Below are 25472 nucleotides of genomic sequence, written 5' to 3'. Positions count from 1 at the left end.
TTCTTTTGAATCACATCAATACTTGCTTCCTGTTAATGTTGTTCACTTGAAGAGAGTTTGGATTATCCAAGAGCTCTGAAAATTTTTAGATCTTTCTGCGACCATGCATTAATTTTCCTAACTTGTCTGTCTTTCCAGAAACATTTCTGCTTGCGGCAGAATTTTTGGAAAAAGCCTCAGCATTGTCACATTTTTGTTGAATATAGGCAAGTGTTTTTTTCAGTCTGCTCTAGGAATGGGAACATCAGGCAGAGATATGGGTTGGACTATACCCATCTTGCAATAAGACATATCTCTCTGCCAGAGGCTCAGAACAGTTTCCTCCTTGAAAAGGAAAATCATTGTACTGGAGCCAGACAATCAATTGGATACAATTTTCCTGTTGTGTTGTACCAGACTTGTGTGTGATTGAGCAATGCCTTAGAGTTTATTTCAGTCTTGAGAAAGTATAAATAAATTATGAACTTCCAGCAGGCTTATAATAGAAAGTCCAAAATCCTGTAGTAACACTGTAGTTGAGTGGAAAAACACAGAAAATGCTAGCAGGAGTTTGATTTTTTTTTTCTTTTTTACTTTTGTAAAAAATAGACATAAAAAGTATAGGGATTAGTCAAGGGTAGTTTAGGGCATGAGGAATTTATACGATCTTTGCAGAGCTAAGGAACATGACAGTATTGATAGCTGAACTGTGGTGTGTAGTGAAGGGGAAATATATGCTATTCATAGAACTTTTAGGTTATAAAACAACATTAACCAACCATTGGAAAGAATTGACAGTTAGATGGGCTCAATTGCAAATGTCCTAATAGTGTAAAATTGGAGAACTTTGTAAATAAATAAAAAAAATAGTGACAGTATTGTGCTATGTTAAAGTAAAATTTTCCCCAGCAGGAATATCTGTAGTTTTAGTTTTCACATGATAATTCAAATGTGTTGAAAATATTTATTACAGGAAGTCTTCAATACAAAAAGCATACAATGTCTCATATTTGTATAAAACATGTATAAGAACAGAAGGATGATCTTTTGCTTTTGTGTTTAGATAGTATTGAATAGAAATCTAAGAATTAGGTTATTAGTGCTGCATATTGTCATAATTACACTTGTAGTATTTCTTCCATAAAAATAAAATAGATGCAAGAGCTTAAGATAGAAATGTTATGTATGCATGTAACCATGTATTGAGTAATGCCTTTTTTAAAGGAAGGAATAGAAATGCTGTGTTTCAAATCCAGGATGAAAAGCTCTGGAGTGGGCCAGATAGATATTTGTACAGCAAGTTCTTCTGAAGACATGTGGTACTGGCTGCTGCTATCTGCATATGTCATTAGTCTTATCTGATACGGCAGTTTTTGCTCTTAAATGGAACTTTTCCAAAGTTGTTCCTTTTTTGTAAGTGGAGTGAGCTTAAGTTTAAACTTTGATTTGTTTAAAACTTAGTCTTTGCCATAGTATCAATGGTCTGTGTTTTTTTTTTTTGTTTTTGCTTGTTTAACCTCACCCCAGCAAAGTTTGATGATTACGCCTTGCTTTCTGTTTTTTTAAAAATTGGTTTTCTTGAGGTGTAATGCTTAATTATATAGGTTAGAAGCTAGATCTCTTGGTTCTGCAAACCTGAGCATTCAGTTTGCCTACCTTTTTGCCTTTAATAGCCTGGTGGCCTTTCCCAGTAACTCGTGGCACAATTAACTGTCATTCTCTCTCTTTTTCTTGTTGTTGGCTGTGATAGTTATGCCAGAATTTACAGGCAATAGAATTGCAAATCAGTTTCTGTAGTATTACTTGTGATTTTATTCTGCCATTGCAGGGTTTTGCACTTATACCTACTGTTTCCAGGTGCTTGAAGGCTGAAAGCTTTCAGGAGGCATCATGAATTATTTGTAATTCTTCTTGTTTTGATCTCTATTATTTAAAAAAATAAGCTTTTTTTTATATCTGATTGTGAAAGAATCCGTTCTGCAGCCAAGTTATTTTTGCAGGTCTGTGATCTCTGTAGGTAACTCCTTGTTGTGTTCTTATCATAACAGGGATTCCTCTTGTTGCATGCCAGAGGATTTTTAATCGATGTCAATATTAACACATACTTTTAAGGGACAAAGAATAAGTTTGATGAAGTTCCTTTTGTTTCTGTGGATTGCAGAACTTTAGGTCATTAAGTTAGGATGGTATCTACTTTTCAGTGAAGTTACAGTACTGTGAACAAGGACAGCAAATCCTATGACATGGATGAACTGGCAGAGGATAACTAAGGCTGGTGTGTACCTCAGGAGATTGTCCAGTCCAATCTGCTGGTCCACAGCAGGTCTAATGAGTTGAGGTTGCTTGTGGACTTGGTAGAGAATTTTGGGTACAGAATTAATCCCTAGCAGGAAATAAGCTTCTAAAGTCAGTGTCAGGCATATTAGCTGGTACATTAGCCTGGGTTGCTGTTATCTTAGGTTTCTAACTTCCAGTGTATGTATGTATAGTTAGAATTTAGTATTATGCTTACCTGGAGTACTTCTTTTATAGTGTAGCTTAAAATTAGTACCAAAATGTGTCAGGTAAATATTAAAAGAATTTCTGGAGGAAAAGAAACATTAAAGTAATGACATAAAAATGTTCCTAATTCCATAACGGTGGAAGTAATACAACACTTTCACTTACAGCTGTCAACCACTACTTCCTTTTTAAGAACTCAAAGGGGAAATTTTTTTTTTTCCTGTCTTCCTCTTTAAGGACCTTTTGTAGACTGCATATTCCAGCACTTGTAAGAGAAAGTCAGGAATACAAATTGTCATGGAAAGGGTTTATTTGTTTTTGCAATCTCCGTAGCTATTTGATGTTAGGTAAAGCTGCTGGTTGTGCTGCTTAAGCAGAGCTTTGGTAGGTATATAAATATTGTCAGTGACAGTGAAGACCAGTGATTTGGTCTATGAACAGAGCCCTTCCTGTGTAATTAAGGGAATAAGTGACAGGCTGCTATTTATATTAATAATATGTTACCTATAACACAGAAAGGCATGTGGAGGTTCTAAGTCTACTTGAATGCTCTTTACCCATGGCGTCATTCTGGTCTTTGGTTACATTTATTAATGACTGTTAATTAGAAAGTTAAAAGTATATGTGCTGTGTTTAGATAACTTCTACCTTCCACATAAACAGAGAAGAAAATGTTTCTGGAGTTTTTGTACTTGAACAAATGCATTGCATCAGCACACAAGGACAACCTTCCTTTCAAAATGCATGTTTTGATCCTGAATCTCTGTACACATGCTGCCTCACTGACTGAGATCAGCACAGATTGTACATCCATCCTGTTGCAGCATATTGCTTCCTGATCAATTTAATGCACATCTCCATTTTAGCTGCAGACTGACCTTCCCTGACCCCATGTTCCAGAAGTGGGCTTGGGAAGGGTTAGGTTAGCAAAACACTGCACTAACACAAGCTGTCCTTTCTCTGAGCCACTCTGGGACATCCAGACTGCATTCCTGGGGTCTCCTTAGGTCACCCTCTTCTGGGATTTTGCCTGCTTCACAGGTCAGTGTGTGTGCCTGCAGTTGAACAATTTTGTATGCAGATGTGCAGGTAAGAGGGGTTTTTTTGGTCTCCTCTGGTTATCAAATGAAAGTGTGCTCATTTTCCTTCCTTTCCCATGCAGCTTAATGTTGAGCCTTCCCAGGATTAAGTGTTGCTGGATAAATTTTAGATGATGATCTGAGTTTTATAAACTAATACTAAAAGATCTTAATGACTACTACTCTTTATTTTGGGATCAGTAACTTGTACTCTCTTTGATGTCTGTTATGGTTTAAACTTGCTGTATGCATCTTCTTTTATAATTGCTGTTTTGTAAATAATTGCTTTGTAATATCCTTTAAAGCTGTTTATGAAGATGTAGTTTTGAGTCTAATGTTAGGGTACCTGTAATCTTGCAACATGATTTCAGTGGCTGGATCTGCTTGCTAGTATTATGCCTCAGATCTAGAAAGTATGTTAAGCCATTCTGCTCTCAATATTGCTTCAGACAGTTATTACACAGGTGAGCAAAGCTCAGTGGAGACTATTCTCTCTTGTTCAGACCAAAACTTTTCAGACAATAGAAGGATTTAAGAAATAAGAAGTGCTTGGTTATACTTGTAGACATTTGGAAGAGGTAATTTTTTTTCAACTGCTACACTCATGCTGAGGTGTCCTAAGTGGTCTTTTTTATGGGACAGTTGTAGTGGCAGGTTATTAAAATGTGAATTCATGATCATATAGGGACAGAAAATGTTTTAAACTTGAAGTTTAATTGTGTTTACAGACACAGTCAATATGCATCTTTATTTCAAAACTGGTTATATTTAATATATAAAATTATGTTTAATATTTTTATTTAATATTATGAGATAGTGGGTGAGATAGTGGAGACAAAAAAGAAGAAAAGAGGCAAATCAGCTTTCTAGGTACAGTCTCTTCTATCTGAAAAGAAGTTGTGACTTTTGGAAAGTTCTGCTTGAATTTACAAATAATGTGGTAAAAAAAGTCACAAGATAAATATTTTGGAACATAGGAAGGCATCAACTTTTTTTATTTTAATATTAGCAGTGACAGTATAATTGCTAGGACGTGAAAAAGGACTTTAATGAGTGTACTGAGTCAAATATGAAAAATGGGCCAAGTCAGTCTTTTTTGTTATTTGTGACCCATATAACTCCTTCTCTGGAGTTTCCTTTCCATAAAGCTGGAGATGATGACAGGAATGGACAGGACCAACCTGCTACTGATCAGAGAGTCACAGAATGGTTTGGGTTGGAAGGGACCTTAGAGATCATCTAGTTCCAACACCCTTGCCATGGGCAGGGACACCTCCCACTAGACCAGGTTGCTCAGAGTGCCATCCAGCCTGGCCTGGAACAGTTCCAGGGATGGGGCATCTTCCAGTTGTTTGGAGTTTTTTCCCATATCATTGTTCCTTTCTTGGTATTTTTTAACTTCATTTTGTTCATTAAGTACTAGCATAGTAGTAATAGTAGTGGTTATTATTATTATTCTTATTATATTCCAAAGCAGGAGAATTTCTGTCAGTGCTTTTAATAATTCTTGGTGAAATGTCCCGTTTCAGTGGAAGAAAAGCGTACCAGCAATAAATGACTACAAAATCAGAGAGGTGTTATGTACACTACATTTGCTCAAACAGCTGTCAGGAGTGCACTTTTATCAGCTGTGTCCATGAGCAGGTCTGAGGGCCATGTTAGCAGGGTTCTTTTGACGTATCCGTATGCTGTGTAGACTTAGGCTGGTGGAGGTGAACTCCTTATTTCCCTCATGCATTGCATTTCTCAGCATTTGAAAGAGTATGAGCTCTACTTGCCTTTTTAATGCAGCCTTTGAAGTATGAGCATTGTTTGCTGGCATCTTAAAAGAGAGAGGAGAAAGTTTATCTCTTTTGATAAACAAACCTTTGGAAAGAGCTGTGACCTTGCTTGAAGAAGGATTATGATGACAGGAATGTCTTGTATATTTATTTTATATAATCACAAGTAAATTCAGTTAAATGTAGCTTGTTTACAGTGTAAAACACTTAGATACCTGCCTACACTTGAGGCATAGGAAGGGTATTATCATTTAAATGTCCAAATTATGATAATTTACATACTTGTTTAACATGCTAGCAGTGTATGAAGCCAAACTTACAGGTTTTGAGAACATTATCATTTAAATAACTTGAGTTGTTTAGTTTTTTTCAAGTATTAGAGCTTTAGATTCTGGAGAATACATTGATGACTGTTCTTTATAAAGGTGTTAACAGGTTTTTTCTGCTTGGGTAGAACTGTTAAAGATGTCCCATAGCAGAAAGCCTGCATGACTTGCATCTTCCCACAATGCTAATGAGAAATTGCATGTTGAAAACTGTGGTGGAATATAGACTCTTTGTTATTTGCTGCAAAACTCAGAGCTGCAATTCAGAGAGAACTCTCACTTTTCAGTTTCAGTTCTACTCTTTTGCAGAATTTTGTTTCAATTCGAAAGGTACTTTTTTCACTATCCATTTGTGTTCCTGTGTGCTTTCTAGTATCTTTGACAGAACAACTAAAGCAAATGTGACAGAACAAAATCTTGTCAGCTTACACTGTGCAGTGAAAATGTATTTTAGAAAATCCAAGGTCACTGAACCTACATGTTTCTGAAAATGTTGGTGGTAACCCTCATTTAGTGCATGATGCTCTTGCCACCATTAGGACAGTAATCTAATTGAACAGGAATAGCAAAATGGAATAGGCAGCAAAAAGCACAGCAAAAAGAACCCCAACATCAGAATAGGGTGTTCCTTGTTTCAATTACCTGATCTTCTTGAGGCCTAAAACCTCTGTAGCAGGGAGTTCCTCTCTGTATTGTGTTTTTGTCAAATGCTGGGTAGTAACTTCCTTTCATTTTTAATGTATGTATATTACCATAACTTCAGGTTGGAATTAAATTTCCCTTTATTTTTTCTGGTTGAGAAATATGAAATATTATATAAAATGAAATATGAAATTATTATATTAAAATTATATAAAAATAAAATGTGTTGCAAAATACTGTTCTTAGGAAAGTATTTGACAAAACTGAAGAAATAAGAACAACTCTATGGCAGAAAAGGTTGTGGATACACAGAATATTTCTAATCCAGATGTCAAATGCCAGGTGAGCTCTTCTGCATAACTGGTCCATCATTCATCCTATCCTGCTCATGTTGATTCTCACATGGGAGAATCAGCATCTTGGGCCACTCTTAAAACAACTAAACTCAGACTTCAGCTCCCGTGTCTGTCCTCTGTAATGTTGGTGCTGTCTTCCTTCCAGTCTTTGGGATGAAAAAAATTGCTGATTTTTAAGTGTTACCTGTTTTTCACAATGCTTCCCCACTGGAGTCTATAAGTAATCCCAGCTGCTGCCTTCCTCTTGCTACTGTCTCTTTCTGCAAAGTGCAAACAACAGTGGTAAAGTTCCAGCTTTGTGCACCTTGCCTTCCTCTCGTGTCCAAGTGGCTTTGAGTACGTATGGTGATGGAGCAGCCAGACAAAAGTCAAGTTAGAGGCTGGACAGAGGGAAATCAGGGGAAAGAGGAGTGAAGTGAAAGGCTGGAAGAAACTTTTCTGCTTCTATTTCCCATTCTTTCTAAATACAAGCAACCAGTTCTCAGGTCACTTTCGCTGGTTTGAGCTGGTAGCCATGGAAGGTAGCCTTCAGGTGCTCAGATGCTGTGAGGGCAGGAAGCACATCTGTATAGCCAGTTTGGAGAGCTGTTGAGGTGAACTTTGTACCAGCTCTGAGGCTATGCTGGGGATAAACAACTGGGTGAGAAGAGCATTGAGCACTGAAGATTCCAGGGAGTGTTTGCACAGGAAATTCTACAAGCATGGGATAGAGACAAAGGGATCAGTGTTACAGATGGAACTAGTGATCCAGAAGGGAATATTGAAACTGAAGAGCAATTGAAGTCACAATTGCACACTCTAGATTGCAAGTTGCTGTCTTCTAAAAAAAAAAGAAAAAAAGAAAAACCAACAGGAAACACGTATTGCTACTTCTCCTTTTTAAATGTACTCATAGCATTAGGCACAGAGCAGAGTTCTGCGCTATTGAAAAATGATTGTAAACATTACAGTTATCATTTAAGGTAACAAAGCTTTTTATTGGCAATTTTCTGTGTTATGCTGTTTGAGTATTTAATTTTAAAAAATGCTTACTTCTCTCAGGTTTGATGAAAATATTCTTAGTCTGTTGAAGAGAGCCATTGTTGTAAGCAGTGCAGGAATGGCAGTTGTAAGGAGCTGTATTTGTAGTGAAGTAAAGTATTTCCAGAGCAGACAGGTTTTTTTTTTTTAATTGAACTAATAATGTAGTTAGAAGATGGGTCATCTTCCATGAAAGATTTTTGGAAAAACAGCTTCAGCTCCTTATATAAGACTATTCTTAGTGAGGAGACTGCTATCTCTCTGCCATATTTGAGATACTTACTGTTGAGCACTTCACCTGTTTTTAATTGTGACTTGCTAAGGAGAGCATTCCCTATTAGAATTCACTAGGTGGTTTGGGTTTAAGTTGAAATAGCAGCATGAAAATATTTGTCATTTATGTGCTTCTGTCACAGCTAAAATAGTTTGTTTCATATTTAATGTGCATTAATAATTTGCACATTGGTTATGTATATATGGGTGACTGATAAAATCCAGAATGACCTTCTGAAATTTTAAGAATTTATATTTGAAAATTAGTTTATTCAAAATATTTAGGTATTCATAGAATAGTTTAGAATAAGGATTTAACTTCAGTTGGTTTTAAATGCTACCTTTTTTTTCTTTTAGAATAGTAGCTGTGTGAGTTCTCTTGCGATTTTTCTCTGTTTTGTTACTCTGAACTATTGATGAGGTTTGCACAATTTTGTTTACTAGTTTGCTGTTTCTGGTATTTAAGTTTTCAAGCTAAACCTTTCAAAGGGAAGTGAAGAAAAACATCAAGGTTCCTGATGTGCCTGTTAAGAAACACTGAGATTGAGAAACAGGTGGCAGAAAGCTGCTGGGTGGTGGTTGATGAGTGTGTCATGCTTTGCATAAGTTCTGCTTGGCACTGGATGAGTGGATGGTATTGGAAGTCTGGAGACACTCAGCTGCTGAGTCTGGAGGTTGGCAGGTCCATCCAGTTTGTGCAGTCAGGAGGTAGATAAGCTGCTCGAGTTGTCCAGTTTTGAATTAAGTGTGAAAAGTATAATCCTAACAAGGTAAATGAGGCACCTTTGTTAAGAGCACATGTTTATTTTATCTGACTTGAACTAATTTTAAGAGACAGAGAAGCATGTAAGTGTACTAAAAATGCACTTTGTTTGTCTCATGAGAGGTTGTTAAGAATGAAACAATATACTTTAAGCTCATAAGTTTAGCACCCCTTTGTTTTTAAGGTACCTTGTTGAAGGAGTACAAGTACATGTTTTTCCAGTCCCTTGTGTACTTTGCGTGTGTCGCTGTTGCGTGCTGGGAGGGGGCTGGTCTACTCTCAGTTCCACCACGTGTCTGTGAGTGTTTCATCTATTCCAAAAGAAACCAGAACATATAAACAGGGAGAGAGCTGGATGTGTCCTGTGTTGCAACTCTTGAAGCTGATGTTGGGAGAAGAGCACAGCAGCTGTGCACTGCACAGGGTGTGTTTCCATAGTTGTTGTGAGATGTTACTGCTCCCAGCAGAGACCTGGTGTGAATGGGGAACTTGGTGGGGTGAAAACTATTTGAAATACAGAGAGAAGAAAGCAGAGAGCTCACTCCTGACACTTCCCTGAAAATCTGGATGGGAGATTGTGAGTGCAGTCAAGGAAGGTGCTGCCCAGTGAAGCCAAGAGATCTGTAAAGGCTCGAGGTGGTGCGTACGGTACTTTCCTGCTGCAGCCTGTCATTTAAGAATGTCTAAAATACAGCCGCTTCCTCAGCCCCGAGGAGCTACTGTCAGGTGGTAATTTTGAGATCAAGCAGGAGAAGGACTAGCTTACTTCTTTCCAAATCTGTGGGAGACAGACTAATTCCTGCCTACTAACCAGAGCTATGTGGAAAGGTACTTTCATGTGAGAAGGCCTTGCCTTTTACTTGCTTCCTGTATCTCTTAGGTTTTGTGACTTTGGATATTGACATGAATTCGTGTATAAGCAATCAGGAGAGCTGTTACTGATCTATATACAAATTTCATGTTCTGTTTCTGTTATAACAATAATATCTTAATTGTTTTAAGGCTGTCTGGGCAAACTTGCGAAGTGTTTTTCTGGTAAACACTTGAGAATTCATCTAACAAAAGTGCCACAGATTTGTTTGGGATTTTAAAATTTTTTTCTTTCATTAAATAGTACCAAGCTGTAATAATCCAATGAAACATTCTACCAACCTGCATCATGTATTGTGTTTGATATGCCTAGTATTTGCTTAAGACCCGAGTATACTACTTGGCTGCAAAAGAAAATCTTTTTCCAAAAAATTTAAAAGAAGAATTAGGGACACACATGTTTCTGTTAAACTTGTGTTTAGCTGTGTTGCTCTTAATGCTGCCAATTCCCAGTGGCCTAACCTATTTTCCTTTGAAACAAGCTTTGGATAGCATCTAATTCTAATTAAAGTTTATTAAACTTTGTGCTAATAGTAGACTAATTATAGGTAGTGTAAAAGTCTTGCTGATTTTCCTTTAATCAAAGTGTAATCTTGTCTACAGCTGTATTAAATTTAAGCTTAGATGACAAACCTCTTGGAATGTCAAAGCTTATTACTTAACAGCAAACATGTTTTTTGTGGGAAGGCTGTGTTTGTGCTTGGAGTGCAGTTTGAATCTTATTTGAGGGCTTAATTTGAGGGCTCATCTGTTTCGGTGATACACAGTACAGATGCTTTTTTTCCATGGAGTAGATGGGACTGATTTCATGCACAGTACCGGTGCATTGCCACTATTATTAAGTGTCATCATTTTTAATGACAAGCTTGCTGAGCTTTCTTCCATTTTCTGTTGGGACTATAAATCTTAAAATAATAATTTAAATGTTTTTGTTTTGAGCTTCTAGTGTATATCCTTCTGTCAGCTGGGGTTTTTGCCTTTTAGTAAATGACTAATTTTCCTGGTTTGGTTTAGTTTCTGGACCTTGTTTTCTGTTCTTCTAAGAGCATAGATAATGAATTGTAGCAGAATTTAATATATTAAATGTCAAGAATACATTTCAACAAAGGGTGATCTTTGTACAGAAAAAGCCTAACTGTTCTCAGAACAGCAATTTTTTAAAAATGCTGATTAGACACTGAAAAAATCTGCATGTTAATTCCTGTTCTTTTGCAGCATATGGCAAATTTCTAGCTAGATAATTTTAACCATTGATTAGGAAGTTCAATTTCTATATTTAATGGGAAAAGCCTTTGACAGCATTCTGGTTTTTACCTATGCTTGCTTATTCTGGGTAGAATTCCAGTAACTTGCATAATTTCAGTATCAAGAACACTGAAGTTGAGAAACCTTATTTTAAAATTTGGGAAGTATGAGAATTGTTAATGTGAATGTTGAAGTATAGAAGTAGCTTGTCTGGGAAGCTTTTGGACTGTAAAGATGGAATTTATATTTTAGGCAACCCACAGAATATGTGGGTATATTCCTATAATTAATGGAAAACTCAGTATTAAAAAAAAACATTGAACAACCAAATCTTCATAATATAAGCAGTTTTTAGCTGTAGTTTCTGCTCTGCTTTTTGTGGCACTGGTTTTGCATTACCCAGCCCGGGCAGGGTGTTGTGTATCGTGGCCTTGCCCTCTAGTGGATGCAACTCAACTTTAAATAGTGAATGGAAGAGGCATTTTCGTGCTTAGGGAAGGGATTTGGAAAACTTTTTGTGGTGGTTTAAAGAATTAAATCGTCGGGGGAGGCTATTTCTTCTTAGACGGACAATCTAGAACCTCTGATGCTAAAAAGACGCTCTTTTTGTACTTAGAAATTTTTTGTCTGTGTTCCAGAGGGAAGTGTGGCACACTTAGGACAAATAATTGTAAGGCTTGATAATGACTTTTCAGAGGTCTGGGCGACCACTCCCTCAGGCTTTTCAGCTGAAAGGGTGAGGGATTGCCAGCAGTACTTTGCAGTTCCCCGGCTCCTAATGCCCACTGGCAAATTGGTCACAGGCACAGATGCGTTCTTAGGTGCATTTCTGTTGACAAAGAAATTATTGGTTGTTTTGGGTGTGTGTATCTTTTTTATTTTTAGCTTGTCTGAAGAATCACATTCCTGGGCACAGGTGTTACCAGTGTTACATCCTTGATGACCCTGATGAAAAATAGCTAGAAAAAAGCCAGCAAAATACTTCTGTCTGTAGAAAGCTGTACCATGGCAAGTTTTGCCATAGTAGCAACTTGTCTAATCTGTAAATCCAATGTACCTTGCATGAGATTTTTGCCCTTGACTGAGATGTGCGAGTCGTGAGTCACCGTGTTTGGTACTGCAGTTACCAGATCCTTGAACGCCTTATCTGCCCTCTGCCCATCCCTCTGCTGGGGTGGTTCTGCCATCAACCTGTGAGAAGGTTGCCCCTTGTTTTGAAGCCAGTAGGACACAGGTAAAGACATGAATGATGAATGTTCTCTAAGATTGCCTATCAAAAATCAGCTCATATATTCTCTCCCATTGCTGGCTGACCCATCTCCATATGTGGATTTCTTAAGTTCAAAATAAATAATCTTTTTCTTTATTGTGGAATTGTTAGTCTCAAAGGAGCACCAGAATAAATCAGCCTTTGTTCATGAATGCCAGTATTTAATTACTACTTGCTTTAAAAGTCCTGATCCAGGAATGCATTGCAAATAAATACAGCCTCCTCCCAGGATATTTTCGCTCTCACTGTATTGGAGGTATGGCTTGGCAGTGCCTTGAGTACAAATATTAAACTCCCAATTGTCAGATTTCTCCTCTGTGCTGGAAAATGAATTTTCCATCTTTGGATGCAGCTGCACCCTTCTCTTTGGTGTTTGGTTTCCAGTTAATTGCATTTGTTCTCTGCATGGAATGCTGAAGTTCAAAACACAGAATGAAAATAAATTAAATTTAGTAATTTTTTTTTTTAAGGTTTGGTCTGCCCTTGATGCAGAGAAGTCTTCGGAAAAGCAAGGAGGAGTGTATTGCTCTGGTGACCTGTTGTTTTCAGTATGAGGAGCTGTGTAGGGAACTCTCACTACATTCTATTTGGGCAATATTTGTGGTTTGGACCTCTTACAAAAATATCTTGTTTAACATGATTAAACCTAGTGCGGTGTCATTTGCACTAAGGCAGTTCCTTCAGTTAGCACTTGTACTCTTGCATCTTTATTGGCTGCCTTGAATTTATATCACAGTAGCTTTAAGTTTATCCTCAGCATGGGCATTTTAGCTGTAGTTTAGCAATGTGCTGAACATTATTTTCCTTGTGACACTTGTGCTGTGTGAAGTAATAGTTGGGGAGTAGATGATGGCAGTAAGCAAGCAAACACTGTTCTGTGCAAAGGAGAGGTGAATTAACTAGGCCTGCTGCAGATGTTTGTTTAAAAAAAGTAAAAAATAAAAATACTGTAGTGATATTAGACAAGTCCTTTCAGATGGAATGTGTCCCTTAATAAAAGGAAGGGAGGAACTTTCTTCAATTTTTCAGGATATTTTGAGAGGTTTTATATATAGAGAGATAATACCAAACCACTGCTGCATTGCATGTAGAGGTATCTGTGAAATCTGATGCGGGTTTTTTTCTTTATCTGAACATGTGATCACTGGGAGTTTTCTCTGCCATAAACCAGCAGCAGTATGGAATTAATGATAGTTGGTAAACACAGTGCCTTGTGTGGAAGGAGTAGAAATGAGAAATAGTTTGAAATAGGAGTTTCAACAACTCCTTTTACTCTCTAAGAAGTTGTAAAGTCAGCATGTGTGAAGAGATTCTTCTGTGCCAGGAGGAGAGGAGCTTTGATGTAATGATTACCTAATTTAGCAACTTAGCAGTGAGTAGCAAGACAATTAAGAAGCTTTTGGAGTTCTGCACCTGCCTTGAAATGTGGGGTTATGTTGGGAGTTGGAGTTTCCTGATAAACTAGGAGCTGCCTTTGGCTTTCGTATAAGTAGTTCTTCTCTTCTGGCGGAGTATCTGGTAATCTTGGCTTCTGTTGTGGTTTTTCTCCAATTTGCTTGCAAATGAAAATGTAATTGTTTGCTGATAGAAGTTCAGTAGTGCAATTTTCTTAAGGAAAACTTCCTTTCAATTAATTTTTTGCTAGTGATTTAGTTACCTCGTTAGCTGGAGGTTTTTGAGGAAGCAGGAACAATGGATAATGTTGGTGCTGGATTTCTCATTCTGAGTATTTACTGACAGATGCTGATAGTATTTCAAGATTGCTTTTAAAAAATATGTTTTTCATTTGTTTTCTTCTTTTTCTGTAGTTTCTGGTTATTCTTCAACATTTTGCCATAAAAACAATTCATTTGATTTCTTTAGTAGGTGTTACAGAAACTTGATTTTAGTTTTTCTTTATGCAAGTTTCTAATAAGGCCAGTTAAAATCCAAAGACCAGGAGAGATTTATGCGTTACCTCTGCTCTTAAATTAGGGCAAAGCTCTGTCCAAACATGACAAACCTTCTCTTTATGTCATACTTTTCATTGTAGTAGTCAGAGACAAAACCAGACTTTATTTTGGTCTTGCATGTCATTAGGTTGGCCAAAGAATGTTAAGTATCAAGTTTAACCATTTTTTGATTGTGAATTTAAGAATAAAAATTTGTTTTCTGAATTGTCTTAGTGTTCTTCACTAGTGCAGAATATTTATGGGTGGTTTTGCCTCCTAAAGGTAAGAGTAAATTGCAATATTACATTACAAACCTTTAGAAACATGTATGAAACATGTATTTGTAAAGAAATTAAGACTGTGTATGAGAACCTGCTCTTTGCAGAGCTTATTTAATTTATCTGGAAAAATGTGTCCTACAAATACAGTTTTTGGGAATTTGTACATGTTGAGAACAAGTTAACTTTACTTACTGCAAAATTTGAGTGTGCCATGTTACCAAACTTTAATTACATTTATGAGTAAATAATAGTGTTTAGCTTTCAGTCTAGGTTTGTAGGAAAGTATTCCTATAAGGGCATCAGGATTGATGAGTATTTCAGCAATATTTTACACTTAGAAGTAATTAGGCTGAAGAAGCCTGGATTTCTGAGTAATGGCCTATTAGAGTGTTTTATTTCTTTATTTTAAAGCTGTGTTTAGTTGCAGTATATTTCCATAATTGATTAAGACAAAGAACACAGTAGCATTAAGTGAAACCTTGGGAAGTCACCTTGGCCATATGTTTTCCCCAGGGTCCATGTTTGATGTGATGATAGAAGTTGAGATAAATTATACAAAGTAATCACTGGTATCACATGATATGTGGCTGTACAAATGTGTTGTGTAACGAGAGGTGGAGCTTCTTTAATGAAACAAAGCAGGAAACTTCTTCACAAGTACAATTTTCTTCCAGAAACCTGTTTTTATCTACGTTTTTACTGCTTTTATGAGTACATTGCACAAGTCAGTGTTTTAATATGGAGCAGGAAAAGTTCTTTCAAAGTCTCCGGGTGTTATGTAAGATATTGTCATCTATGACAGCAGTAAGACAAATATTGTTTTAGTATTCTAATGAGTCAATTTGAGCATCTTGGGATGATGTGTGAGTAATCATTTCCTGGGAAGGTTTCTGTTGATTGTACTTTATTGTTAATGTATTTTAGCTTTGCAGTTAAAGCAATGATGTACCTTAAAATTCTCTCAGCATTTTCAGGATGGGATTAAAATAGTACTTGAGAATTTTCATGTAGGCTGAAAATTCAGTTTCCTAGAGAATATTGTATATAAGTAGTACTGAATTGGGTAGTTTTCTTGTGGGAAACTTTTGTGCTTTGTGTATATTCAGAATGGAACTGCATATTTTCTGAAGGTGTTAATATCCTTCATGTCTTTTGTGATTCATGTAAGAAAGTTTTAAAGCATGATGTATGTGAAGGGACAGACTTTCATTCTGCTGAGAAGAGAATAAATATAAAATTCTTCTCGTTATCCTGAAACCATCCAGCACTTGTAGCAGAAGTCTCATACTCAGAAATTTTTGTGAACTGTGAGGACAAAAGTTAAGTAAAAGAGACATTCTAAAGAGTAGTAATTAGTAACTATGGTGACACTGTAGCAAGTCAGTTGGCTATATATAAACCAAATTACTTGTAAATTAGAACTCTTCCTCTACATCTCTTCCTTTTAAAAATAGCTTTTTGCATCAAAATTAGTGACACTGATGTGTAGAGAGATCTATTTTTGGTGTTGCATTTTTTGGCTTGAAATTTTTGGTATCTGTCTTGTCATTCTTTTGACAGTGAATGCCTTTTTGGACTATTTGAATAATCTAGGGATAGATCAGCACCCCGGTATGTGAGCAACTTCTACCTTTTGCAGGCACTTCATTCCACACTTTGTGTTTCCTGCAGAAAAATTTATTTAGAAGAGGAATGAAATTTTGTATCATGCCTGGGATTGCTTCTGCTGACATCCTTCATCATGAATCTTCTACCAGAGTGTTCTAACTACAGAATTTTGAGGAGGCCTTACAGCATAATAGGGAGTGTCCAGGACTACTTCTTCTATGACTTGGTGTTGTACTACATTTTTCCATTATGGAATGTGATTGCTGGGAGGTGTTAATTTCACATCTCTTAAGTTAGGCTTGAAATGTTTGTCTCTAGAAAATAGTGTGTTACTTGAATGCTAACAGTTCTGCTGAAGGAGGGTGAAGGCAAATAGGTTAACAAGGGGAGCTATCCTTTGTGATATTGTTTCCATTCCCATTGGTTGTGCACAGTCATAGTGCATAATCATAGAATAAAATCTTTGTTTTCAGTTTAATCTGTTACTTCAGTATTGGTATATATGATATCTTTATCATCTTATATGAAGGATTCTTTCCTGTATAAACTGCTATCACCATAACACTAATGGGTTTTTTTCCAGATATTTTCTTGTTTTAGGTGTTTGGAGCATTGATAGTTCCTTTCAAAACGAAAGTAAATAAAAGCAATCTGCAAGTGAGTTAGTGATGTTCATACAGTTCTGCACTGATGGTTGTTGAAGGATTCAGGAATTGTAATGCAATTTGTTTACTTACTTACATTTTCACAGAAGCACAGGATGGTTCAGATTGGAAGGGACCACAGTGAGTCATGTGGTCCAGTCTCCCTGATCAAGCAGGGTCATTTGAGAGCATGCAGCACAGGCTTGTGTCAAGATGGTTCTGGAATATCTCCAGTGAGGGAGACTCCACATCCTCTCTGGGCAACCTGTTCCAGTGTGCAGTTACTGCAGAGTAAAGAAGACCTTCCTCATATTCAGGTGGAACTTGCTGGGCATCAGTTTCTGCCCGTTGCCTCATGTCCCATTGCTTGGTATCACGGATTAGAGCCCAGCTCTATCCTCTGACACCTCCCAGCAGATACTGACAGACATTGGTGAGGTCCCTTCTCTTCATAAGAGACATGGTGCAGTCCCTTAATCATCTTCGTCACATCTGCTGGGCCTGCTCCAGGACCTTTGTGTCTCTGCTGGACTAAGGAACCCACAACTATATTTTATGAAAAACTTGTATTTCATGAAGGCAAGGATGATGTAGGTCATGGTTTCGTTAATTTTCTTAATACAGCTTGAGACAATTGTCTCCTAGTACAGAGAACTTCAGATTTGGACACAAGTGGTAGAGATTTTTTTATCCTCATTTTCATATACATGCACAAATTTTGAATTGTGAGCATGGGTTTTTGCTTTTGTTTTAAACTAGAGAACTTGGATTGTGATATAGTTTGAGGTCCTACACTTAGACGTTTAGCCATCTTCTGTCATTCTCTTAAGTATGAATTACTTGGGAAAATGCAACAATAGTGCTTAAGATTTATATTTGATAAAAATAGCTCAAACCATTTAAATAGCATATTTTTAAGATCCATGTAGCTAGTTGTAAAACTGAATAATTGGAAAGAATTGTTTAATATTTTTAGTAGCCTTTTTGTTAGTAAAGACCACTTTCTAATACAAATCATAAACCATTGGAAAATAAGTGTTTGATATCCTCTTTCTGAATTTTTGGATGTAAAGTAGATTATCTGTAACTACTTGAAGAATAGTATAGAGCTATTGACTAATAGTAACCCTGAATCCTGAGCTTTTCACCTTCAGATGAGTAAGTTGAATTGCAACTACTAGCAAATGTGTGGTTTGAATAATGATTTAGAAAGTAAATGTGATGTTTAAATGGGCACTACACATAGGGGGTGGCATTAAGTCTGCAAACATACTTTTTTTGGTGCTTTTCTTTTTTTGTTAATGATTTTAATATGCCAGAATTTAAAGTTCTGATAGGTGTAAGTGTATCTGTAAAAGTCAGCAGTTAAAATAAGCATTGCAAAGTCATATGTCAAAAAGAGTCTGTGCTGAAATGTTCACGGGTACATCTTGAACATGTTTGCTTTGTTCTGTTGAGTAAGGTGACATTTTGCTACTGAGGAAGGCACTAGAGCAACTCAGGGCTGTAGCCAAACACATTTTATGCACAGTTAATTGTTGTTGTCTCTCAGTGCTGGGTATTGCCTTTCTGCCTACCTAAGGTGATTCCTCTTCCTCCCCACAAATCCATCCATTTTCCCTTCATAGTCCCTGTGTCCTTTTCAGGCAAAGTCTGCTGACCACTCACACAAAAGTTAAGCTGAGTGACAGGGCCTATAGTGAACTTCAAAACACTTGAACACCCAGGACATGGCAGGGAACACAGGGATTAATATTTCATAGCACCTCAAAATAATGTGTCTGAAAAGGCCAAACTGCGTTTATATCCAGGCTCAGTTATGCTGGCACAAAGCTGCTTTTATTGGCACAGTTTATTTTGCTTGACAACAGGTATGAGTAAACAGCAGGGTTGTCCTGGCAGTACAGACAACAAAACTTCAAGGTGTAAACAGACAAAGGAACAACTTGGTTAGCAGAAGAGCATATTCCCTGCTGTCCTTTCCTCTCTACCCCTTTGAAGTACTGGCAAATCTGGAAGGATAGCGTTGGATTCCTGGGAATAGCTGAAGTTCTTAACCTTTTCTCATCAGTGTAGCTGGTTTTACTTTAGGCTTACACTTCAAGTTAAAAACACAATGACTTTTTTTGTCCCATGCTATATCAAATCATGTCAAATTTTTATACTTTTTTTCTTTTATTACTCATAGCAAAAGTGGTAAAGTTTATTATTTTTTAGAAAAGTTACTGAAAACTACTAGCAAGTTTTGCTTCACTTTGAGAAACCCAATACTTATAGTCCCTGAAAAGCCAGCTGCCACTCCTTCACTCTGTTCAATCTGACTGGAAAATCCCTTTCTTCACAGCTGGTTGCTTTTAGTTTCATAGTGGGTGACTGCCTGGGGTAGTTAGAATCATTTTAAAAAGGAATTTTCATAAGAACTCAAAAGTTAATGCACTAGTTTTGTTTCTGAGTTGAAGGAGCTGGGGTTTAGTAAGCAAAGAGCTATTAGATCTATGTGTTTAAGAAACGGAAAACTAAATAGAAAAGCAATTCTGCTTGATGTACCCCACCCTGTGAATTACTCTTGCTTATGCAGACAAATACTTCTACTTCCTTGATAGGCGGGTGGAGTTATGCAAGTGAGAGGAAAGGAATTTAGAATCTAAGCAGACCAGAATGAGGAACTCAATCAATTGGATCTGGAGGTAATTTAGCATTTGAACTTCTCTATCTTACAGCCAAAGGACTGACCTGGAATTCAGTATGGTTTGCACAGTGTACTCTGCTAGCAGAGTGCTGCTCCCAAAATGAGAAAATTGTCAGTGTTCAGACTTCAAATAAGATAAAATAATCCTGTAACAATATGAGAGGAAAAAATTTCCAGCCAGAGTGTGACAAGTGTTGGCCATGTAGGTTTGACTGTGGTATATATTGTTTTAAAGCCTTTGGCTTTGCACAGTTGGACTTGTGCACAGTGTATTTCATTTCCTGGCGGAATTCTCAGCATACAATGAGTAAATGAACTCAGTTACATTACTGCTTAGTGAAGTATTACTCCAGGGCAAGTGTTCCAATATCTAGATCCCTATTTACTTCCTGCTTTTGAGTATTAGCTTTAGTACTCAGGGGCTGCATTTATAATGCCTGCATTAATTGTTCAGTGATTATTTAGTGTGATTTGGGAAAGAATCTTTCATCGTTAACTGCAGCATTTTATGGTTTAACTGCTCTGGCTAATAGCCTTGCTGCCCCTTTGTGGTGGTAACCATGCCAAAAATGAAGGTGCCAATTCCTTACTGGTTATATTTCATAATTTGACAATTTAAATCTTTCTGGTTCAAGCTAAAGCCACAAAGGTATATCAGGACCCTGAAGCTCATGGGAGTTATATGTACTTCTTTCACAAAGGAAATAAGAGGTGAGAAACCAATGATGAACTAGGAGATTGTGAAGTTGGGGTTCTTTTTCTACATTAGGTTTTTAGGCAGTGAAAATTTATTTAATACATAAAATATATTATTTTTTGACTTTGTGTAAAAGGCAATAACCTACATTTTGGTACTTATTTACTTAATTATTAATGCAGTTATGGAAAGAGGCTGTTTAATTATATGTAATGGTTTCTTCTTCTTCCTGCATTTTTTGATGTAGAAGTTATTCCTCTCCACATACTGAATCGCACATCTCTGTGAACAAACTGCCTCAGTTTTTCAGCAATTCTCCTTACTGTATTCTCAGAATAATTGCCTTGAACTGCAGTTTCAAGCTGGGTTAGATGGAGTAGCAGTAATGTGCTATTAAAATGGCAAATGATGGCTGTACATAGTAATAGCAAATAATAGAAGCATTAAAAAGCTGGTCAGTTGTTTCTTCCTGTAGTTCTACTGTAATTAAATCCAGATAATCAAATCACTGAAGAAATATGCTCCTTTCAAGGTTTTCTATACATCTCTGAGCCCCTATTTTGTCTTCTCTGAGATCCTTCAGAAGTGTCTCATCCTGTATCAGGCCTGAATATGGCTTGGGAAAGAAAACACATCATGGCTTTCTCACTTGTCAGGCTAATTAAGGAGCTCTCTTCAGCTTGCCTCCTGGAAGATGCTGCAATAGTGATCATTAAACAGAATAGGTTTGTTATTGCTAGTTGGCTTTATTACTTTGAAGAAAACAGTTAACCTACATTTCATAAGGTAGGTTAAAATCTGTCCTTATCAAGCATAACAATTTGCAATTTCCTAATATCAGTTAGAATTAACATATTTTATGTGCTTAGATTTGATGTATTATGGTTTGGGATCACTATAGAAGAATCTTCTGTTTCTTTAATCATAAAATACTAGCAATTTGTTACAAGGGAGGAATCATAGTGGTGTCTAACTGCATGAAAATAAGACATGAACTGATTTAGCAGGTTGATGATGCTCTTCTGAGTCATTAACCTAGAAGGAGGAGTGTGATTTTTATGTACTATAGGTCAGAGCAGAGGAGACACATTTGTTCCATTTGCAAAGCTGAAGAGTAACTTGAAATACTATAAATACTAAATTTGTAAAATAAGTACATCATTCTTTGCAAAACAGGGAAACACAAATCTGTAGTTTTTTAAACTTCCATAATATAGTTTCTAAGGAAGGTGGACTGTACTGGAGAAGTTCGTGTGTACGGATGAACTCCAGATTTTACTTTAGAATAAAATCTTCACAAATTTTGTGGAAGCAGCCTGGTAAGGTGTCTGCAGTTAATTGATCTTATTAATGGCTTGCAGGTGGGAGGGCATATAAACAATAAATTACTAAAGAAGAAAGGCTAGGATTTTTTTTGGTCTGAGATGTTATGATAATAGAGCGTAAGTTTCTTGAATACTTTGTGTGTTACCTTGTATTTTTTAAGAAAGGAGGGGAAACCAGCACTCGCACAATATATACAGCTATCCCTTGAATAAGGATGTGGTAATACTTTAACAGTCCTCAAAAGCTGAGTTGTTTCTAATGTGCGTGAGCTGCCATCTCTGCTCTACATTGGACTTGTTAAAATGAGGTACAAAAGGGCTGGGACTTTGCTCTGGAGAGTGAATTATAAAAGCAAGTATAATTAGGCCAGTATATGCTGCCATTTTTTCTGTCAGCACTGGCTTAAGCACCTCCTTGTTTACCTTGCATCAGCTCAAAACTGGTTTGCAGTGACTAAACAAGTGCCTGAGCCTGTCCAGGTGATGAGGTGGTGGCACAGCTCGGCAGTGAGAGCTGGGAAGGGCAGGAAGCATCGGCGCTCTGTGAGCCAGCCCTGCTGCCTGAGCTCAGACTGTGCTGGGAGCAGGGAGGACAAGTGGTGCTGGATTCCCAGAAGGTGCTGTATTACACAGCTGCTGTGTAAAAGGTCTTGGTTTGGGAATCTGAGAACTCACTTTGCTTACCATATAATTAAGTAGAACATTAAATACCAGTATGCTGGCACAAGCACTAGTTAATGTATAGACACATTTGTTTCAGGGCTTGCACTTGATTTTTATTTCCTGAAGATAGCTTTAGTAATTATGCAAAAGGGATGGAGAGACTGACCTTTGAGAAAGACCATTTGAGCTAGTGAAAACCAGCATGGAAGTAACATTTGAATTTGCTACCTGAAAGGGACTGGCTCAGTGGGTTTTTGAGGAATGGCTACATTAAAGATAATGGAGTCCTTTATAGCAAGATTTGAAGGCAGTGTGTTTTCCCCTCCTTAAACGTCAGCTACTAACATGTGGCTGGTATTGCTTCTTTACAAGATGCAGGAAGAAGTGTATTTACAAACAGGATGAAAAGACTTGAAGAGCATCACTTTTCTAAAATTTATGTAATACATTTCAGTAGTATGCACTTAAGTGGACATCAGTTACATAATATTAAATGTAATGTGTATTTGTTTACAAATATCCTTTTGCAGTTTGAATGCTGTGTCTGCTAATGTTTTACAAGTTTAGTATGGCTGATGCTCTGCACTTCTTTTCCTGTGGTCACTGTCCTGTATTTCCTTGTGCTATCTTGTCTGAGTCCCATTTGCAGATTCTTCAAAAATGTGGTTACAAGGGGCAATGATTAATCAAAACGTTGGGAGGGATAAAAGGCAGATATGCACAGAGAAGAAAAGGGTGGGGAAGAGCAAATAAGCAGATGAATGTTTGTTTCTCTTTGCCTGTGACTCACTTTTTCATAACAGAAGAATTTTCAAATTAAGAAGAAAGCTAATTGAAAACAAACAGGAAGCAAGAAATAATTACCTCTGCACTGAACCGTGAGAGGGTTCAGTACTTTCAGATTATTAAATTAACAAGCTGATTAATTTGATTGGCTTTCAAGCATATAACTTATAAAAGCTGTATGATGTACTATTATGTTAATAGATAGTATTTAATACTATGGAGAGTATTATTTAGAGTGGGTTTGATTATTAATATAGTCAATGCAGTCATAATTTCTTGATCTATCCATAATTTATGCTTACCTTCATCTTTATCAGGTTATGATGGAATACTGTTTTCTTTCCTTCAATTGAAGATCTGAGGCATATCTGTTGGGGGGAGGGAAGTCTTTCACATACTGCTTTTCATTCTTTTCACATACTGCATTTCATTTCAAACACCTACCTGAGCTTTCCTGTGCTGGCATTCCCCTTGAGTCCAGTGACACAGTGGAATTCCAGCTCTGTGCTTAGGGCCACTGGGTTATGCCATATAAGATCCATATCATGCCCTTGGTGTCATTTTCCAATAAAAGATCTAAGGAGTGCTGGTGCTCTACTCTCACTCCATTTGAAACCAAACTTTCCCCTTGACACTGTGGTATTGAGCTATGTATCATGGTTTTTTTGAGGCCTGCAATAATAGACACAATTAAAAACATGGAAAATTTTGCAGGGAATGCTGAAAAAAAGGGAAGGTCAATTGCTTTTATAAGAAAAAGATGGAAATACATTCATTTCTCTGAACACAACATCTTTTTCCCCAACCTTATGCCTGCTTTGGGACTTGATGAGATTCTTTATGAGTGCAGGAAGCCAGTGATTTCTTCCATTCCAGCAGGTTCCTGTAGCAGATATTGTTATCTTGGAGTAGTGAGATTGACTCATTCCAATAGTTACACCTGGCTGTCAGTAGCATTCTGGTCCCCTCTTTTGTGCTATCATTGCTCAGGTCATAACCAGGCACTCTGGTCTTCTGCTAGGTGATTCATTTGTAACCTCTTCTCAGATGTAGAAGTTTTGACTACAAGTCTTGTGTCATAAAAGCAGTTTCAGATTCAATAAGTTGCTATTAACATTTAATTAACTCTGCAGATCGGTATTTACAAAAGTACTTGAAATCTTGAAATTTAGTTAATGATGTGAACTAGTATTGCTGAGAAGTAAAAGCATCCTGTGGGTTTTCTTTAAATTTCACCATGGTCTTTTATTGCAATTCCTGAATTCTGTCTTTTGCCAGAGGTTTTCCTTCAGTAGCCTTCCCTGCAGCATGATTGTCATGCAATACTTTTACCTTGAATGTGTGAGCAGTTAGAATTTTTGTGTGTTGACCAGCTTAAATATGAATTGTTTTATGTATGTGGCAAAAGGTGTTACTGCTAATGACGTGTGAGCCTCTATGGCAGGCAGTAGTTCAGGCACACTTGGTAGCAATTATTTGCATAGTGTATGCACTAGAATTCAATCATATGTGAACTCAAAATCAAATACAAATATTTGATGATGGGAAGGTGTTGCATCCTGATGAGGGTGTTTAGAGTTTGATATATTTATCTTCTAGAAATAAATTTTATATAAATAAAATTTTAATTGTGCTTGTTTTTCTTGTCTTATTTTTCCCAAATATCTTACTGTTGTTTTTTTGTTTGTTTATTTACAGTTCTATCTTCAAGACACTAAAAGTAGTAATGGTACCTTTATTAATAGTCAGAGACTGAGTAGAGGATCCGAGGAAAGCCCACCATGTGAAATTATGTCAGGTGACATCATCCAGTTTGGTGTAGATGTGACGGAGAACACGCGGAAAGGTAAGGGTATGGATCATTTTTTGGTTTCTTTTCAAGTATATTTATTTGGAACATCTTACTACAATCCAGTCTTTAAAACTAAATGGCATTCCCATTGTAAGAAAACAGTCTTGTTTGGTTTTTTGTTACATCTTCCCTCCTTTGTGCTGGCAGCGAGCCTTGGCCCCATGTAGTACCTGATCAAGAAACGTGTCTGCTGAAAACACAGACTCTATTTCTGCCCTCGCACCCCCAGATGGACTTTACTGGGTTGTTTCCATGGCCTACTTTCTTCCCTTACTGTGTGCAGGAGAGGTGTAGGTCTGGAAAAGGAGGCTCAACTGGGGCTACATGTTCATCTATTGCCTCACTTAAATTGGCCTACAGCAATTTTTAAAGTGCAACACAAACGTGTATGTGTAATGCTGTATTGGGCATTTTGTATTTGTATTTTATTATTGTAATTACCTTTCTTTCAAGCCCTTTGAACCTTAAGGTTTCAGCTAATAGTGTGGCAGAAGTATGACCCTGAATTTCTTGATCAAGTAGTCAGCATAGGTTTGAAACAGACTAACTTAATTATTTTCAGGATACCCACTGTTTCCTTCTGTGTCAGCTACTGATTTTGATTTCTGCATGTACTTTAAAAAGAGAATAGAAAAAAGTTACTAGCTAACAAATGAGATGGTGGCATTTTTGTTTGGTTTGTTTTTCTTGCTGTCTTCTTCCCAGTATGCACGCTCAGGAGATCTTGTATTATGGCAATAGCTCTGCATCTGTGTTAATTAAAATGCAGCCTCTGTCGCTTTTCTTTTGAAATTACGTAGTATGTCAGGAACCATTTCTTTATTTTTCTGGAGACTGGTCTGTATAGGGATTATCAGATTGTAAGTGGTTTTGTCAAGACTTTTTAAAGT

The 25472-nt window shown here is 37.0% G+C and overlaps 1 protein-coding gene across 17 annotated transcripts in view; it reads left to right on the top strand.

The window, feature by feature from the left end:
• Positions 1-25472, top strand: part of SLMAP (sarcolemma associated protein) — an 81814-nt gene that overhangs the window by 7465 nt on the left and 48877 nt on the right. For all 17 annotated transcript variants that reach the window (XM_053953332.1, XM_053953331.1, XM_053953333.1 and 14 more), the window contains exon 3: positions 24429-24576. In XM_053953332.1, the coding sequence (XP_053809307.1) occupies positions 24429-24576 (148 nt within the window). The remainder of the gene's footprint in view (positions 1-24428; positions 24577-25472) is intronic.

This window comes from Vidua chalybeata, chromosome 12 (genome assembly GCF_026979565.1).
Source record: "Vidua chalybeata isolate OUT-0048 chromosome 12, bVidCha1 merged haplotype, whole genome shotgun sequence".
NCBI classification, from domain to species: domain Eukaryota; kingdom Metazoa; phylum Chordata; class Aves; order Passeriformes; family Viduidae; genus Vidua; species Vidua chalybeata.
This window is presented reverse-complemented; position numbering and strand designations above follow the sequence as displayed.